The 19344-nt window shown below is 40.3% G+C and overlaps 1 protein-coding gene across 1 annotated transcript in view; it reads left to right on the forward strand.

The window, feature by feature from the left end:
• Positions 1-7517: 7517 nt before the first annotated feature.
• ANO5 (anoctamin 5) overlaps positions 7518-19344 on the forward strand; it is a gene marked incomplete at its 5' end in the record, with an annotated part of 31322 nt that continues 19495 nt past the window's right edge. Inside the window, 6 exons of the mRNA XM_010281401.1 lie at positions 7518-7559; positions 8761-8874; positions 15163-15231; positions 16352-16636; positions 17001-17114; positions 19157-19272. Coding sequence (XP_010279703.1) covers positions 7518-7559; positions 8761-8874; positions 15163-15231; positions 16352-16636; positions 17001-17114; positions 19157-19272 — 740 coding nt within the window. The remainder of the gene's footprint in view (positions 7560-8760; positions 8875-15162; positions 15232-16351; positions 16637-17000; positions 17115-19156; positions 19273-19344) is intronic.

Raw genomic sequence — 19344 nt, forward strand, 5'->3', positions numbered from 1 at the left:
AATGTATTAAAATTTTATCTCAGAGTGAAGCGGTGTGGACAGCATGTCAGGGCCAGCAGTGGCTAAAACCTGTATTTACATCTAATCCTGGAGGAGGTGGGAAAGTGTGGACAGCATGTCAGGGCCAGCGGTGGCTAAAACCCGTATTTACATCTAATCCTGGAGGAGGTGGGAAGCTGTGGGTGGGAGGTGGAGAGGATGGAGAGGTGGAAGAGAAGCAGATGGAAGGGCAGCAGCCTGGACGAGGAGGGCAGGTGTGCCGCGGAGAGGTCGGGAGCCGTAGGGCAGCAATGGCTGCACTCTTTACTGTACAGATTTAACATCAGTACTTTACATGGCAGGTATTTTCAGTGTATAATTGGAGAAAAACTTTCTGCTTCAGTGTCTCAGCCCTTACTTCTCTCCCAATAGTGCAGTTTTTCGAGTAGCATCAGGATTAGACTGATGTGAGGATTAGACTTCTAAACGCAGTTCAGTCTGTCTTAGGGTAAGAGCATAGTGCAGCTATTTATATTTGCACTGTTTCTCACCTCGATTCCTTGCCAAAAAACAGACCGATCTTTCTGTGTTGATTTGACTGAATTCTGAAACGGACATTTTCATCTTAGTTAGATAAGTAGATTCTCAGAGATGGCATCATTTATAAAGAATGTAAAGGTGTGTGTATGTATTACTTGCAGTGTAAATAGGAAAAAAACCAGTATGTTTCTTTCACAAAATTATAGGAATGAATGGACCTGTGTGGTTTCTCTCAAGTAAAATTGTAATAGAAGTCAAGAATACTCATTTCTAATGTTGAAAATTGTAGACGGTACTTTACAAAAATTGGGTTTTGGGAGATACACTTTTTGAAATATTACAACTCTAAGCCAATAAATGATGATACAATAATGAAATCAAGTTAGTGTGCTGCTTCTGTTGAAAATTAATTTAATTCCATAGAGAACTGTCGTATTTTCATAACACGCTCACGCCGTTTGGTTGCACCGTTTCAACCTGTCTGCGATTTGTTTTCGGAAGCAAACCAAAACAACAGCGTGAGAAATTATTGACTAACAGAATCAGATATTGCTAAACAGCTTAGGTATTGCGAAGCATTATTCATTCCCGTAGCGAGGCCTGATGTCCAAACCCTTTGCTCATACAAGCACAGGGGCGTGGGCCCGGACCCCCGGTAGCTTATGGCCGGGGCGCCGTGGGGTAGCTGCGCTCTGCGGAGTCCGCTGCTGGTGGCGTTCCCGTCGCCCCGCTGTGGAGCCGGGCCACAGGACGTTGCGGCACCCTCCGGGCCCGCGGACGGGAAAATAATGAGCAACCAGATCTCGTACAATTAAAACCGGGGTGGGGCCTCGCCAGGCGTGGATCAGAACTGGAAGCTGGGAAGCCCTTGCTGGTCCCATGAGGCGTAACAGCTACGCTTACTGGTACCAATTTGCCTTGTCTGCGCTGCGAGATTAACGATTTGTCTCCTCGAGTTTGTTTTCCTTCAGTTCACATGGTGTAATTTCGGTTTGCATTGAAAAATAGCTAAGTAAGGGGTGTCGCGTTTGGTCTGAGTGCAAGTGCAGCCATCTATGCTATGTACATTTTCTCTCTTCAATATTAAAATAACAAAAGGTACTGTTAAAAGTTGTTCTCATCAGCTTGTAAACAGAAATGTGTGCCAAGTTGCTTAGAATTTATTTTTTATAAAGGAAACGCTGAGGAACGCTGTGTAGCTTTTATTAAAAGTTATTAATATCTAAAAATCAATATGGGCCATGTAAAAGTCAGTGGCTTAGGCTAGAGACCCAGCTCATCTGAGGAAGTAGAGGTTTGTTTAAACTTTTGACTATCTAGACTGAAAATCCAACTATCACTCAGAATAGCTTTTCAGCAACTTAAATTTCTTCTGAAATAGCCTTTTATTTTTAAAGCATCCTTTGCATCATCGCTAACAACATTATGTTTTTCCCGTGATGCCACTGGCAGGGCCTAAACAGCACTGAGACTACTTTACTCATCCCTGAACATCAAGTGGTAAGCAGTGAGCGATATTCATGCTTCCTTGCATGAATTTGTGTGGCGTCTTCTATTACCGTATGCCAAAAAGTCCCTCACCAGAAAATTTTCCAGTTTCAAGGAGGCCATCCTTCCAAAAAGAATTGCTCGTCTAGCGTATAAAAATGAATGCGGTGTTTGAGTTTATTCCTAGTGATGGCTTAAATGATAAAATTCAAGCAAATGGAAAGGCAAATAGCCAACATTGAAAAGTATTGGTGGAGTAAACTGGAAAGTTTTGCTTTTTTTATCATTGTTTTGGTTTGATGGGATATAGGCTGTATTCTGACTATGGTGTTATTAACAAATGTGGGATTCCTTTTTACATCATAATCTGGAGGGCTCTCTCGGTCAGCATGATACTTTTAAAATGTTTTAAAGAGTAAGAAACAACTGACACCATTTGAAATGTGTTGCCTTTTTTCTTATTGTAGTAAGTAATAAGGAAAGGCTCAAAATATTCTCTTACTGAAATTCACAGACAAGATAATTGTATTAACTTTCAAATACATCAGAAAAATTAAAATAACTTTTTTATGGAGAAAAAAATTACCAAAACTCATTTAAGATAACTGAAGAAGTACATGCTGAGGTATGTTAAAACTGTCTGCTTGCTTACATTGGGCTCTGGTGTCTTACATTAACACATACGCTCTCTTAGCATATTTTTTATTTTTCGTTGTTCTATTCTTGTTTAATGTGCTCTTTTATCCAGTGAGGCTTTTTCTGTGTATTTAAATTTTAGTAAAAACATCTTTATGTCTTAAACTGCTTGGAAATGCATGTTTATGAGTTTTCAGATTTTAATGTGGTTCAAAATCCAAACACAAGTGTGGTAAAGGTGCAAAAAGTAGCCTGCAAGTTCTAGCTACAGGAAATACCTGCGGTTTTATGTTTCTTTGAATGGGAAATGTTATAGTTTTTTATGCAACTTTGTAGCCTGCATGAAGTGTAACTGGGATGTGTGGTGTTAATACACTTCTTTGAAGTGGGTAAGCACTTCAGTTGTGTGGATTCCTCCAAGGAAGAACATTGACGAGAACGTCATGCAAAGGGGATCTCTGGTCTAACAGGAACTGGGTTTACTGTGCATAAACCAGGAATTTGCCTTTTTGATTTTCAGTAGAGTGCCTGTATATTTTCATATGTTGTGGAAATGGATTTCCAGAAGCTTTTTGCTCGTGGAAATAAATTTCATCGAACGGTTATATTTAGCACAGTGGCACTTTAATCAGCACATTTCTCCTGTAGCTGTAAGTATGTTTAATTCTGTGAAAAGGAGGGTATATAAATATTTTGCGTGAACTGGGAATCTAAGTGGCGGTGATAATTTTGTTTTTAAGCCATTGAATGTTTCCTAGCCTTGCAATTATGGAGGCTCTTCTTCTATTTAGATTCAGCTTTCAAACCCTTGTATTTTTATCCATGTCTGTATTCTGATAATTTTTCTGCAGTGGATTGTTAATTCAAAAAAGAACTAACTGCTTTGTAATATAGTTATTTTGGTTTGTTACATTGTCTGTCATAAAAACTGATTTGCTTGTATGATTATCAAAGGTATGCAGTAAATAAAATATTTGGTTCGTTGACTGTATCTTGTAAGTAAGCAGAATGTTGCAAATCAATTTTATCTTGGAATTTCAGGTAGTTTTCTTGTCTGGTAATGTAGGACTATGATGATAGAACTCCTCGATATGCTGACGGGGATGGTGTTATCGATGTAACATCTCCACGTACCCGGTAGTCATAGCCGGAGATTCTTCACTCTGCTATGACTCTAACGAAGCCAACGTGTTGGGTTCCTCCACCTCGGATTGGTGTTGGTTAGGGCTTTGTTTCCGAAATTGCTGCTCTAAACCATCTCCTGCTCTGAGGTACCAAAGGCAGAAGGCGAAGGATGCCGAGGTCTGAACCTGCAGTCCCAGCTCTGCGGGGCAGGACACTTCTGAAACCTTGAACTCCAGGAACTGAATTTTGGAAGTGCGTTACTGAATGTAGGCCCCTAAGAAACTTGCAGTTTTTCGACTGAATATTAATGTGAAAAGTATTGCTCTAAGCCACGTTCCTCCATCTTTGAAGTACGGACCGGGATATTTAGTGGCAGGGTGTATTTGGAGGAAGCTCCGATGCCTACAAGGCGAGAGCTGTGCTGAGCAGCCTGTAAGGACACAAATTTCCTGTTAGGTGGATGATCGGGAATAGAAATGCCTCCAAGTCCTGTCAAAATACACAGGATTAAATAATTCGGGTACGATCTGCACAATATATTTGCTTTTCAGGCACTGTGATATCATTAGACCACTGAGGGCTAGTGACTACTGACCGAGGTCAGCGGTCTGCGTGCCTTGGTGGGTGAGCAGGGCCACCGAAATGTTTACCGCAGTCTCTTCAACTTCAATCCAAACTCCCTCCTCTGAAGCACTTTCTGTTACAGTGTTGATGTCACATCCAGCAGCTCGGTTTCCCCTCTCCTGTTCGTGGTGACCGGCTTGTTTGCTTTGGCCCTGGAGAAGCGTATCTGAGCCGCTCGTGGGAGCGAGGTGGCCGAGGACTGCTCATCCAGCATGTAGCAGCGCAGGAGAGTTTTGATGGGTTTGAATGTAGCGTGCGGCCACCAGCCAGCGTTTACATGCTTTACCCAACCCAGTTTGGGCAGAACCGAACGTGGGGTGTTACAGTCTTACTTCATCTTGAGCTGTGCTTTTTTTATTTCCATACTGACACCTTGGCCTTTCCTGTAACCTCTCCTATTTGAGTCAGGATTTCCTACTGCAGGGCTTTAGTTTCTGTCTAATGTGAGGATTGCAAGTCTAGGTACTTGGAGGGTTGCTTGGTTGAACGTGGTCCAACACCCTGACCTCTGCTGCATGCCTAGACAGAAGTTATCAATTATGGGGTAACTAGAAATATTAATATAATTCCATATGAATCCAGTAAGTTTGCACTTATGTAGCCATGTGAAAAGAAAATTTAGCTCTTGCTGACAGATCATTACAGTGTTCAGTTAGCCTATCTATCTGCAGGCTATGAAGTTGCTTAGCTCTTATAGAGAACATTAAAACTTATAGTGACTGTTAAAACTGGGAGATTACGACAGGAGAACAGGAGGGCAGTATTTGGTTTTGCACAAGTAGTTTTTGTAAACTTGCTTTGTAGCTGATGGATTTATTCAGCTTCTTGGAAGCGTTGGTAAACACTGAACACGTGCAGAAACATCACTTCATAGAATCATAGAGTGACTTGTATTGGAAGGGACCTTTGGAGGTCTCTTTGGCCAACCTCTTACTCAAGGCAAGGCTGACTTCAGACTTAGATCAGGTTGCTCAGTCAGGGCCTTGCTTGTTCAAGCTGTGTCATTTCTGAGGATGGAGATTACACAGACTCTGGGAAACCTGTTGTTCCTGTTCCCATGCAACCACACCCTCACATCCAGTAGGAATTTCCCTTGTTGCAACTTGTGGCTGTTCCCTCTCGAGTCTTCAGCATACGCTTCGGCGCTCCACCTCTTCTGTAATTCCTCATTGGGGGTTATTCAGTTATTCAAAAGCTTCTGCTTGCTATCTGTGCTGCGTTGGGAAGTTTTAATTTGGTTACTTGTATTCCAGAAGTTACAGGTCACAGAATATCAGCTCTGATGAGGCGTAACTTCATTTAATAACTACAGGTTGTCTAAGATCAATTAATTTGAGTACAGTTCTGGAAAGAGTTGTTAAGAAATAAGGTACTAAGCCATAATGTTTTATGATTCATTGATGCAACCAATGCAAATTACTAATACTTTATGTATTTTAAACCTGTAAGTGCACATGTATGCACAGAATTGCATGAATATGCAAGACTGGTCTTGTTGTTCATGTGAAATCCAAAGGCAGCAAAATGGAAAGGAATAATTTACGAGTTTAATAAGTAGGTCTGTCACTAGCCATGATGAATAATCCTATGTATAGGAGAGGGAAGCGATAAGTATTCTGTTCTCAAAGCAGATCCAATGATGAGTACTGCATCTTCTTTAACTGATAGTCAGACCTTCCGTGACTGAGTCGGATTCTGATACGACTTAGAAAATGATCAAACTTTGACGGCACTGAAGATAAAGTATTACTTCAATTGTATGGAATAATCTAGTTACAAGTATGCTACACAAAGAATTCGGGAAGCTCCTTTGACAGGAGCTTTTTTTGAAGTAGATACTCTTTATTGGGGTTTTTTGTGTATATGGATTTTGTTAGTTCACTAGGACAATCTCTGTGTTTGCACAATCTCTGTCTTTTAAGATTAGTGGTGGGGTGGTCTGTTTTTAGGCCAATGCCCAAAATTGTAAGTTGTTAGAATGTACCTTGGGGTTCACTTACTGTAACACTGAATAGTTACAGTACTGTTGATGCTGTGTAGATGTCGGTGTGGTTCTATGCACTATGTTCATTTGATTAACATCTAAACAGTTGCAATTTGCTTGTAGTCATAATTATATTTACAAAAAAACCCCACCTGTAAGCACAAAATACAATAGGAAAATGCTGTTTATTTTCTTTTTTCTTCTATTGGATGATTTTTGTTAGGCTCTTAGTCTTGCATGATTATGTACAGCATTCAGAAACAAAAGCATTTTCTGAGGTAGCTGTCCTGATTTCAGTCTTACAAAGTAGTCTACTTTAATTGATCTGCTGTAAATATTTCTCAAGAAGAAAAACAACAAAAACCAACAGAATTTCCAAAGAGGGAAGGCAAAGACAGGATTGCAGCATTTTCGGGAAGTAATTTCTTTTAGCTTTTTTGTGTAACTTTGCTTTGCAACACAGTGTTTTGTAGCTCCGCAAAGGCTTAGCATAGCTTCAGAAATACAGGAAGTCTCCATGATGCTTGGATGGTCCAAGAAGGTACTATCTGGTTACCAATTACCAGTGTGTCTAGTGAAGACGCATAAAGTTGTGCAACCCTGTGGGATAATACGGATTTTTAATCTTCTTTTTAATTAAATTTTGAGCCAATTTGAAGAGAAATGCAGCTATTGTTGTTTGTAATTCTGTCATCTCTGGAATTACATGATTGCCATTCGTCTCTTTATGCCCCAGTGGGTCCAACCTGAGCACAACAGCAACACGCGTGCGCTAGTGATTAGCCAGTGCTTGTTTTGTTACCTTTGCATTACATTCAAAGAAACTTTCTTACTGTTCTCTTTTTAAATCTGCTTAAGGATCCAAATGATGGCAATTAGCATTATAGGAGTCATTATTTTAAAACATCTGAGCTTATTGTCAAAATGGATGCTAGCACAGCTTTGTTTTTAATAAAAAAGACATTATAGTCATAATGTTTGTGGGTGCTTGTGTTCTTCTAATAGTTGGAGACTTTTCCTTGCTTTTCCAAGGACATGGATTTCTTGCTAACTTTAGTTGGGGGTACGTGCTCGAAGCAGTTGGTTTGGGTCTTGGAGAGGAGCAATGAACTTACTAACTTCTTGTTGGTTATTCCGGCAGAGTGGAAGGAGATATAAGCTGTTCCTGAAGCGACGTCTCAGGGTAAAACAGTGATGAATGATATTGCAAGTGGCTTGGATGGCTGCAGTAATAACATGCTTCACTGTGTGATGCCTTTTGTTAACTGAGAGCAAGGTTCACAGTTATAAACATTCTGTGCTTTCTCAGAGAACTTTCTCACTTGCATCCTTGCATGGTTTAAGAGGGAGAAGACAGAGGCATAACCCTCCGAATTAATTCTTTTTTTTTTGTTCCTACTCTAATAAAATGAAAGCCCAATTCAGTCCTATACAAATACACTTCTGCTGATGGATGTGGTTAAAAAAAACTGGTAATACCACCAACCTTTCTTAGCATGGAGTTAAATTTAGACCAGAGTATCAGCTTCTGTGGAGAGCACTTTGCTGTATGAACCTCTAGTCTTGTAAATAATTCGGTAGAGCTGAAAACTGATATGATAATAATAATATTACCTAATATTGTGTTAACTTCCCTAGGAGAGTAAGGTAATGGTCGTCTATTTGCTTAACATTAGTTGCTGTCACCTGATCAGTGAAAAAGATGAATGTTGTTATTACATCATTCTGGCATGCTGATAAATGAAAATATGACCTTTAATAGATCAACTAGAATACTTCTTATCCTGTTGCATTCATACCTTTTATTAGATTCCGCCCCCCCCCCAAGAAAAGTAAATACTCAATTTTGAAATATCACCCCTGTATTGTTTGTGTGCTATTTCCATACGTGGTCATTGCTGGGACATATTTCTCTGTGGTGATTGATATAGTGAGTCCTGTTATGTAGAAGAAAATGCATGGAATTTACTTTTTGCTACCTGCTTCAAGTTGATGAACTGTGCCTTAGCTGGCTTTTGTGTAGACTGCCATTCGGACTAACTGCAGAAAAAAAACATGCTGTAAAATAACACTGGTCTTGATCATTTATGACACACTGTAAAGACTGTGAAAGAATAAATGGTAGCATTGTTCACAAGTATTGCTACACTAACATACATTTATTCTTCATATACCAGTTATTTACATGTAGTGTTTGTGGATATAAGCAGTTAATTTTGACATTATTTTAACTGGCTATAGCCCTCGTTAAAACTTGCCAAGAATATCTTCAGCTATGAAGAAACTGAAGAATTGAGGCAATTTGGGGAAACTTCTTTGTCTGTTATATTTTAGAGCAACAGCAATACTTGGTTTTTTTAATCATATGCCTATATCTTCCACAGATTGATAAAAGACATCAAAGCAAAGATTCTATTTTCTTCAGGGACGGTGTCAGGAGAATTGATTTTGTTCTCTCCTATGTGGATGATCTTAATAAGGAATGGGAAAAAAAGTTGGTAAGTTTGACTTTTTGAGGTCCTCTTAATTCTTATCTATCATAACTGGAATATCAATTACTAAGCCTTTCAAATTACTACACTTAGCTGGAGTAGGACTTAGCAAAAAAATTGTAACTGTGTGAAAAGCTGTTCCATGTACTGAAACTCCTGTGTAATTTACTGTTGTGTGTCGGGACCCAATTTTATTAGATCTCTTGGGGCTTTGTTTACTGAGTTGTTCACTCTCCATTACTTAGGCAGGTCAATATATTAGAATACGTAAAACATGTTGTACAATCAGTGCAAAGTAATCCAAATGATTTTGCTTTCTTAATTTAACGGTCTTATAGTTAGCTGTGGCTTTGGTGAAATATCTGTAGATACTGTTAAATGAAGGTTTCTTCTAAATAAGCAAAGCATTATCCAAATGATATTTAACAATAACGTTTTTTTCCTGTCCTTTGACTTCAGTTGGAGCAGAAATAGATTCTTAGATCCAAGAATCCATGTGATTTTCCTTTTAAGACTTTTTTTTCTTTAATATATACTCTGAGTAAAACAAACACAGCATCTCCTGTTTGAACTTTTCCCTGTGCCTGACTTACTCTCTACATAAGTGTATTCATTCTTCTAGAAGAATATTTAAAGTGGCTTTGATAAGGGACCTCCTATGTAACAGAGCACGAAGTACGAGCTTTCTGTAAAACACCCATTTGTGATCAACCCTGAACTTCCCAGCAAGAGCCGGTTGCTTGAATGGTAACAGCAGGTCAGACGGAATCAGTAAATTACGTGTATTTGTTCCTTGCTCACACTGACACTTGAGGTCTAACTTGACTAATGTGTAAATTCAAGCTATTTAAAAAATCCAGTACTATGATATGCAGTCAAGACAAACAATAAACTTTATAGAAAGCAAAATAATTAAAAAAATAATAATTGCAGGGATTTTAATTAATTTCCTTTTTCTTTATTCACTGCCTTCTTTCTGAGCCAACAGAGGTTACATTTACAAACTAGCCTCTCCTATATAGAGCTCCAAAGTTTGTTCATAATAAAAAAAAGAGAGAGACCAAAATACTTCGTTCTCATCTGATCATATTATTCTGAAAGATAGGGATATCTGAAGAAAACTAATTATGCCGATGCTTATGACAAAATCACAATCAAAACTAAAGATCTGTGAAGTAAAGAACATCTCATCTATATCTTGTCATATTGAAGTGTTTTATAATTAAAAATTACCATTTCCTTGGGAAAAAAACCTGCAAGATTGGGCTGTACAAAAGAATTGCTTACTGCTTGCTTTCCCTTATGAGGGAAATGCTGTTTTCATTAAGGACTTATGCTGCCTATACTTGCATCCAAGTATGAGCCAGTGTAGAACACAGCCCCTGCATCTTACTCTTGTTACCTTAAAAAAGCAAGACTCTCTGTCACCGTCTCTGGGGCTTTTCCCAGCTTGAGCAGCTCCCAGTCAGCTTTGCTCCACTAGCCACGTTCAGGAGATGTGCTTGGGAGACCAGGGCTACATTATAGCTATAGTACCATAGGTTTATATAAAGGCATACTTTTTCAAACCAACCCTGAGTCTCTGTCAGGCTTTAATACTAGCTAGATTCCTTCTTTTCCCATAAAGCAAAAAAATGCATTTAAAAAAGAAGGAAGAGGAGACCAGTCAGTGTAGAGAGGAGAAAGATATCCATGCAAAATATGTGAAAGCAACTCTTAAAATAAACTTTTCCATTAGTCATACTCAAATAACATGAGGAAAGAAATGGAGACTATTTAGGTAATGTTTCAAGTGGGAAGGAAAATGAGCCAGATGCTCAGTCTAGTCACTCATTCGTATTGTGTGCAGCAATTTCCTTCTCAGTGGTGTGTGGGTCATTAGGGGGTAGCAGGAACCTTTGCCAGACGGGAGGCCATGTACATGGTATCACTATTGACTGAAGGATTCACATGGGGAAGAACCTGAGTTAGTAGCTAACATTGTGGCTCCTTTTTGAGGTAAAAATGCACTTAGTTGGGAAGAAACATCTCTGACTTACAAAAGGCTAGAACATCTGCACGGTTCCATGAGATTTAATTCTGCGTCTGTGTCTTACAAAAGGGTTCATGGCCCCGTGGAAGAAGGCGTTTGGTCTGTGGCCCTGTGGGTTAGCTCTGCGGTCGCAGAATGGACAGGCGTGAAGATAAGAATGTTACAGCGCATTGGTTTTTACACAGTTCCTGGCGAACCTGCTAAGGAAATGAAATTTGCCCTGTGTTTGTGTCCAGCGCAGACCTTTAAGCAATGAATATGCTTGTATATTAATGCAGACTTCTTAGCATAGAAGTACTGTGCTGTTGTCTTTGTGGGAACAAGGTTTAAATACTGAGGCACTGCAGCCTTTGGAATTCGTCTGACATACTGTACTTGCTATTGTACAGTTGTCACAGGAAAGAAATGTGAATTTTTTTTACTGTAGTACAATGATACAGCAAAATGGAACAGCTAAGAATAGCAGTGTTCATAGGAAGAGAATAAGAGTTGTGACAAAGGGTTTTGTTTCCTTGTCTCAAGGAAGCAGCTTTATTCTGCATTTCTAAGAAAGGGATGAGTAACTTCTTTGTGTGTTTCAACATAGCCCTGATACAGATGTAAGAGATGGTCTGTTCATCTTCTCCCTTAGCTTCACACAGAACAAATGCATTAACTTTTTTGATGTTCCCCAGACACTTTCCAGCTTAATCTCTATTTTGAACTTGCCTTCTATAAGCTACACGAATAAATCCTAACCACAAAGTCTCTCTAAACAAAAATTAGGATTACATTTTTGAAACAATACTTTATAATTTTTCCTCAAAGCCTGTAGCCGATAAGTAGAAATATTTTACCCACATATGAAATGCATGTGTACATGGAAAAATAGAGTTTTTAAAAATGTCCAATAAATTATTCATGTATGAGCAGGACACGATCTTTACTGTCCATAAGTGTATTTCTTCACAAGAAACTCCAGAGCATTAGGGCTCTGGGATCTCTGTGCAAAGTAACTTGTTCCTGTGTTCACTGGAAGCGAAGTCCCCCTGTCCCCAGTGGGGCTTGGAGATACAGAAAGAAATTTTATCTAGTCCTTTTCCCCTTTTCATCAGCGCAGACAGAAACTTCTGCTTTCTTACAGGCAGCAGATAGCCCAAAGTTAGGGAGCCAAGGGCAGCAAAAAATCAGATGCCTGTTGCTCCTGCCGCACCCTGTGAGGCTGCTGGCTGTGAGAAGCCGTGTCCCCAGCTCTGCAGGAGCACCCGAAAACTGGGCTGGATCCAAACTGGGCACCTCTCCGTGCCGCTTTCCAGCAGCCTTGCGGAGGAAAGGTGTTTGGCATCTCCCGCGCTTCGGAGGGCACGCAGAGCACCCTCCCAAGCCCTGCGGTAGGGCCAGGTATCTCATCTGTCTCCTCGGCCCCCAGCTCTTGTGGCTGCCGGTGGATGAGAGGACAAGGGGCCTTTCCTAAACGGGCTCTGCCTCACCCCAGACATTCTGCCAGGGAGTGCGCGGGCAGCCCGAGCCCAGCCCGAGTCCATCTGCATTGCGCCTGTGAAGTGTGTTTCCCCAGGGTGCCGTGAAGAGTGGAGCTCTTTTATGCTTTGCAGTAGCATGCGATTGTTCCTAAAGGTCATATTTATTTCCCGATATCCTACATGTGACTTCAGTTAGAATAAGCCTGAGCATCCTCATAGGTAAAAGGCTTTTGTAAGCTTGCGGCTCCCTGCCTAAGAGAAGGGTAAAAGCGAGCAGGAGGAGTTTGGTTAAGGAATAGTATGTTGTAAACTTAAAATTATTTTATTCTCCTGTTTATTGATTGTTGTTACTAGCAGTAACAGCATCTTTATCAAGAAACAGGTTTATAACAGTTGTCTGTCTTCCTCAGGGAATTAATCGTGCAGTGTTGCATCTGCATCGGGCATGTGAGTACTGCTGGACTTTGGACCTCGCTTTGTTAATCTTATTGGCGTGGTTCATTACAGCCAAGCAGATGTTAGATGGTAAAGTTACTCCGTGCAAGTATGCGGGATATCCACAGCGGTGATCGGAGAGGTGAATGCTCTACTGGCCTTGCCTATAGAGTGCATGGTGGTCTCGGAAAATGGGGTTTCAGTCTTGTTACAGGTGCTTTGGAGAGGCTTAAGAACTGTACTTAAAAAGCAGGGAAGGGCATTAGCCCACTTACATGGGTCTTCACTAATGCGATTACATACGTTGCTTCCCCCTGTGACTGCACAGTGGCATCTATAGTGGAGTCAGAATTATATGCATCAGGTCTAGCTTTTTAGGTTTGGGACAGTAAGCTTAAAATTCTTACAAGTATCTATTAAAAAAATCCCAGCACTGGTCCAAGGGTACATTTTGTCCATTTTAAGCCTTTGACAGTGACATGGAGAAATCCAGTATTTGGCAAGAAAAGAGGGACCATTGTTTTTTTTTGCAGCAGATGGATTACTTTTAAAGATGGTTGTTTCAAGTGACTGGAAAGAACAGTACATTCGCAAGGGTTTCAGAGAAGGTGGCTTATGGGAAGAGAGCAAGGTGGTAAAAAGAGCGTGATTTCTATTAGAGCACTACAGTTTATCACAGTAAGTTTATAGTAAGGAACGATCAGCATGATGGGGCCAGACCCCTTGGCTCACTCTGTTATTAAGCTGCAGAGCTGGAGGAGGAGCTGGCTGGTGTCTCTGGAGGCAGAGAACCCTCAGAGTTGGCTCTCCTCCAGTGTTCGCTGGGGAAAGAACGCACGCCAGCGTGTTTTGTTTGGAGAAAACATAATCCAGAATAGCACACAGCTTTGGATACCAGGCTTGAATGTCAGCTTTTATATAGCACTTTCAGATGTAATCGTAAATCACCTTTTAGTTGTGCTGTTCTCTATTAGATCAGCAGGTCAGCAAACAAGCGTTATCAGGTGTGTTTATACAGGTGCATGTGGGCAGGTTTGAGATAGGAGAGTTAAAAAATAATGCATGGAATTGCATTTATCCCCAGCATGTGCTAGAACTCAGGAATTGCTGTATTAGCAGTAATATCGAGGCTTATCGAGGCCGGTGTCTAATTTAATATCTAATAATATTTGGCAACATCGGATGTGAAAGGTAAAAATGCAAGGCCACTAACGCAGGAAAATATATCGATACATCTTAACATAGATTTGAGGGCCATTAAAGCTGTTCTTCAGTCTGTATTTGTTTATCTGAGTAGTTTATGCAAACTAAACTGCAAATAGGGCAGCCTGTTCCTCTTGGACACACAGGAAAAGGAAATATGCTGAAAACGATGGTGTTTTGTTTTTTTCAAGTGTATGTGAAAAAAGTCAATTTAAGACCTTTCAGTCAAGAGCACATCACACAGCATTGCAGGTTTTAGCTAGAAAAAAAAGGGTAATCTAGCTAGTGCTTTCTAAAGAGGCTAGGGCTCAATATTTAGCTTAAGTTGCGGTTATTCTGGCAGTCCTTCAGCAGATTTTATATAACTAAAAGGCCTCCTGATATGAGAAAAATTCTACAGAGAAGGAGGGGAAGAAAATGTTCTTACCTTAAGACATCACCTAGGAATTACTTGGCAAAATACAGAGTTCAAGAAGGGTTTCAGCCTCTGGGAGGTCAGGCAGCCATCGCACACTGCCGCAGGCAGGTCTGTCTCTGCGTGAAGTCCACACTGACTGTGCAAGCTAAGCATATGTAAGCTTACACGTGATGATTTGTTAATCTTATCTAGTTTTACAGCTATGTTGTTTGTGAAGCATACTGTTTGAATGGTCTGTAATCAGCACTTGAACGTCTGTATCGGGCACGATTGTTTAACTGGTAAATAGATGTTACTATAAGCGATCAGTCTTCCAGACGCTACCAGAATTTTTCTTTTCATCTGGTTTTAACATTCTCTCAGAAATATAGCTAAACGACAGCACACCATACACACCACCTTCCCGAAGAGCCAGAGATGCCCAAGATGCATGACTTGATTTCCTTCTCTGGTTAACAAGACTGGGCAGTTTATGAGCCTATCCCTAACTAACAGATAGGTCTCCCGTTGCTAGTCGATGCAATTCCCGACGCGTCACCATCACTAGGCTGGCCATTGCTCGGAAGTGGCCCCGTACGCATCAGCTGGGTTTTGTCTGTTGGTCTGCCTTCTTTTAGAAAGGTCGCAGAGCATTAAGGGGTTGTCGTCAGGGCAGTTTGGAGGAGTGAAACTCAGTGAAGTGACCAGCAAGTGATCAGTTAGCTGCTAACTTCATCAGTTAATAAAGTGTGTTTATTTCTCTTCAGGAAAGAAGAAAAGAATTTGAGAGCAATCTGCAAAAGGCTGGTTTGGAACTAGAAACAGAAGATAAGAAGGTAAAAAAAAAAAAAAAAAAGGCAGAAAGATGGGGACCAAAGAAATAGACCTGCACATTATTAATGTATACCACTTTGTTTCTTTGTGACAAATCATAAATTTTTCTAGCAGATTCAAATGTGTCTGTTTGACTTATTTTTCCAGATATGTTCATAAGAATTGTGGAAAGTAATTTAATTCAGGTGGAAGTGATGGCTTTTGGTTTCTTAACAAAAAGCAAGCAGTTCCAAAGCAGCTGTGACTTCATTTAAACCCATGTAGATGGGAAGTATGCCCACAGCTAGATTTAATCCCGCCTAACAACTAGTAACATACTTGGAAGTCAGTGACTAGATTAGCGTGTGCCCACTGGATGTTGTAATTACGGTGAGGAAGGGCTCTGGTGTAACAAACTGAGGATGTTTGATTAGTGTTACTGTTTTGTTTAATAACTGGAGAACACGGGACGCTGACTTCAGTCAGCATGCTCTTCTTTTCTGACAGAGATTGAGTGGGACTAAATAACTCTTGGCGAAGTTTAGGCTCTGTAACATGCATAGATGGGATTCGGTGAGCAACATGTTAAAAATACCTTGTGATCACCGTTTTCTCCTGCGTATGCAGGGGAACACTAGAAGAAAATACATTGTGGGGTGAGGCCTGTGATAAGATTAGTCCTTTTCGTAGCTGTGAGGCTGTAACAGATCTGAGCTCTGGTTGGTAGCTCCTTTTTTTGCAAGGAGCCTTGTGTGCTCTACTCCGCTGCATGAAAACCGCCCTCTCTAGAATGAGAACAGCTTTACAGTCCAGCACGGTGGTCGGCAGGACGCGTGGGCTTGTGTTTCCAGTGCACTCGGGGTGTATTGAGAGTTTTCAGGCCTCAGTGCACAAGGTTAATGTAGTTTGAAAGAAGCCTTTGTGAGCTTTTAGTAGTGCAAAGACTATCCTTATGAACAATCAATCACTTGGATAAGCTTTTCAGTTAAAAACAAACCAAAAAATCCCCCATTCCCCCCCCCCTTTTTTTTAAAGCTTTCAAAAATATGTAAAAGGTAATAAATTTTGTATAACAACTATTCTCATAAATCGTTGAATAAAGCACGGTTTAGTCTGATGTCAGATTTAATCTTCCTGGGGCAGGAATCTGAAGATGGCAAGATTTATTTTGTGAAGATCCATGCCCCGTGGGAGGTTCTGATCACATACGCAGAAGTGCTGAACATTAAAGTTCCCATCAAGGAAAATGACATTCCCTCGACGGTGGAGAACCCCCTGGACTGTATGCTTGCGCCACTCAGGCTTCCCGAGAAGGTGATGCATCCGGAACCAGATTATTTCACGGCCCCGTTCAGCAAGGAGAAGCAGGAGCTGTACCTCATTAATGACGAGAGCACTTTCTTCTCACCATCCATGAGAAACAGAATAGTACGTATGCGAATTTGTCTACTTACATTTACACTTTCTACTTAGATTTACACAGACCCATAGGAATATTCATGCAAGGAAGGAGTATATGAACTGTGACATCTGTGGGTAAATACGAGGAAGCCTAGATGCCTATGCATCTTCCTTAAAAATCTGGAATGGTAATTGTTGGAATGGATCTTCTGGATGTCTACAAGGCAAGTGTGCCCTCAATGGTCCCATGCAGGGTAGGGCCTTCTGAAGAAGCGCTTTTTGCTTTAGCCTATTATTCCTGCAGATTATACACAGTGCACAACCACTACAGTTTTTTGTTAAATGGCCTATAAAGCAGGAAAAGGCTGAAATCCTTGTGTTTGAATCTCAGGTTAATTATATTCTTACACGTTGCCCGTATGGAACAGAAGAAGGGAAGAAAAAATTTGGGATTAAGAGACTGCTAAATAATGGCACCTATTCAGCTGCATACCCCCTTCATGACGTAAGTATTTTAGCTTTCTGCTCCCATAAGCATTTCCAAGTGTTCTTGCTCTGCGACATTTGCTGTTTCCAGCAGAAATGAAAATGCACTCAGACCCTTCCATTTGTCCCAGTAATTGATTCTGTTTTATGATACAAAGACATATCTGCCGGGTCTACTATTTGGATTTTATGTGCTGAAATGTTTCTTCCTATGGATGCATACAGGAACTGAGTTTCTAGCATGCACTTATGTGTCAGTCACATAATTTGCAAGAGACTTATTCCATAGTATATTCCTATAATGTCTATGATACAGATTATGTGGTAGTACATTAAAAAGATGATAACAAGGAATGAATACCAACTGTAGATGCGTACATTCCGCAGTGTGCGTGTGTAGGGTGTGTACATACATGTACTGTAATTATACAGAGGGGCATACTACCTGTAGTTACATAAATACTCCTGGGATCGTACCATGTGGGGACTGAAGTCAGGCGAGTTGCATGAGCCCCGCAGTTCAGTGTGGGGTGGTCACTTGTCCATCTTCTAGTGAGCTTTGGTGAGCAACTGCAAATACTAGAAGTATGGTCAAGATGGCAACTACTGGTGTTTATTTTTGCCGTAGGGTCAATTTTTAATACAATGTATGTGGGTTTAGCCCTGAAATCCCTTGCAAAAAATGAGAAGAGATGGGTTGCTTATTTTGCTGATTGTTTCTTTTTTGGTTTTTTTTTTTAATTATTCCTTAAATGCTCTTTTTTTTAAATCACAGTGCCTTAGTGAATGTAAATTGCTTGCTTGCATCTGTGAATTGTACCATAAGAAATTTTTTAATATTTTCTATAGAATTATATATTTTAATATTTTTAAAATATTGTTTCCTCTGTTAGAAAATGAAAATAAATGGATGAGTGGACATTCTATATGTTTTCAGGGGGAAGATTTAGCTGATCAGAGTCTAGGCTGTAGAAGACTGGTCTAGGCTGGGAAGTACTTCATACTGTTGGGACTACCATAAACGCAGATAATGAAAAGCATTTGTACAAGAATCCTTTCTATACAAATACAAGCAATCTTAAATGCTAAGGAACTATATGACAAAATTCCAAAGTCACGAGACAGACTTACAAATCATTGTGCACATGATCACAGCACGGAGTACATTACAGTGCTACGGCTGCGAGCAGGAAACAACTTTAATTTATATCCCCTAGTTTACGTCTCTTGGTGAAATGCTTTTGGCTGTGCAATTTACAATGAGAGCCTGATTCAGAAGTACAGAGAACAAGATTAAAGTTGGCATTATTTTTAATGAAGCGGGAGCACAATGGTGGTTTTCTGCTTTAGGGAAGCTTGAACTTCTACAGTTTCATGTGGTACACCAGTAAAGGAATATGCCATTCACTGCAGTAACCTACCAGTGCAAATGAGTATGTTGTACCGGCACAACGCTGGTATTGCAGCCTTTGAAGGGGGCTTAGAAGAAAGATGGGGACAGACTTTTTAGCAGGGCCTGTTGAAATAGGACAAGGGGGTAATAGATTTAAATTAAAAGAGGGCAGACTCAGAATAGATAAAAGGAGGAAATGTTTTACAATGAGGGTGGTGAAACCCTTGAAGAGGTTTCCCAGGGAGGTGGTAGATGCCCCATCCCTGGAAACCTTCAAAGTCAGGTTGGACGGGGCTCTGAGCAACCTGATCTAGTTAAAGACATCACTGCTTAGTGCAGGGGGGTTGGACTAGATGACCATTAAGGGTCCCTTCCAACCCAAACCATTCTATGATTCTATGGCATAAAATAAGATGATGTGGTTACTGTACAGGTTGACTTAACATCTAAGATTGATAAATGTCTTCTGAAAGTGTGTATTATCTTAAAACATATATAAAAAGGCTTCTACTTAAAGAAAGTGGTGGAGTGCTAAGTTTGAATTTCAAATTAGTTTAATTGGCATAATCTTAAGAGGTATGCATCATCATCATTAATGTTAATTTCTTTTAATGTAGTATTTGAGTCTGTCGATGAGGTGTTTTGCCTTTACTCTGATTTTCTGACAGTGCCAGTACTGGAAAAAGGCAAATGATCCAAACTGTGACAATGAGAGATACACGCTGTACATGGAGTGGGCCCGCTTCTTGCGGTTCTACAAAGAACAGCCTTTGGACCTCATCAGGTAAAATATTGCCTGTGCTTTATTATATGTACTTGGGTTTCACTGTAATGCGAGCGTGTATTCATTTGTAGC

The sequence above is a fragment of the Phaethon lepturus genome, unplaced genomic scaffold (assembly GCF_000687285.1).
Source record: "Phaethon lepturus isolate BGI_N335 unplaced genomic scaffold, ASM68728v1 scaffold6142, whole genome shotgun sequence".
Taxonomy (NCBI): Eukaryota; Metazoa; Chordata; class Aves; order Phaethontiformes; family Phaethontidae; genus Phaethon; species Phaethon lepturus.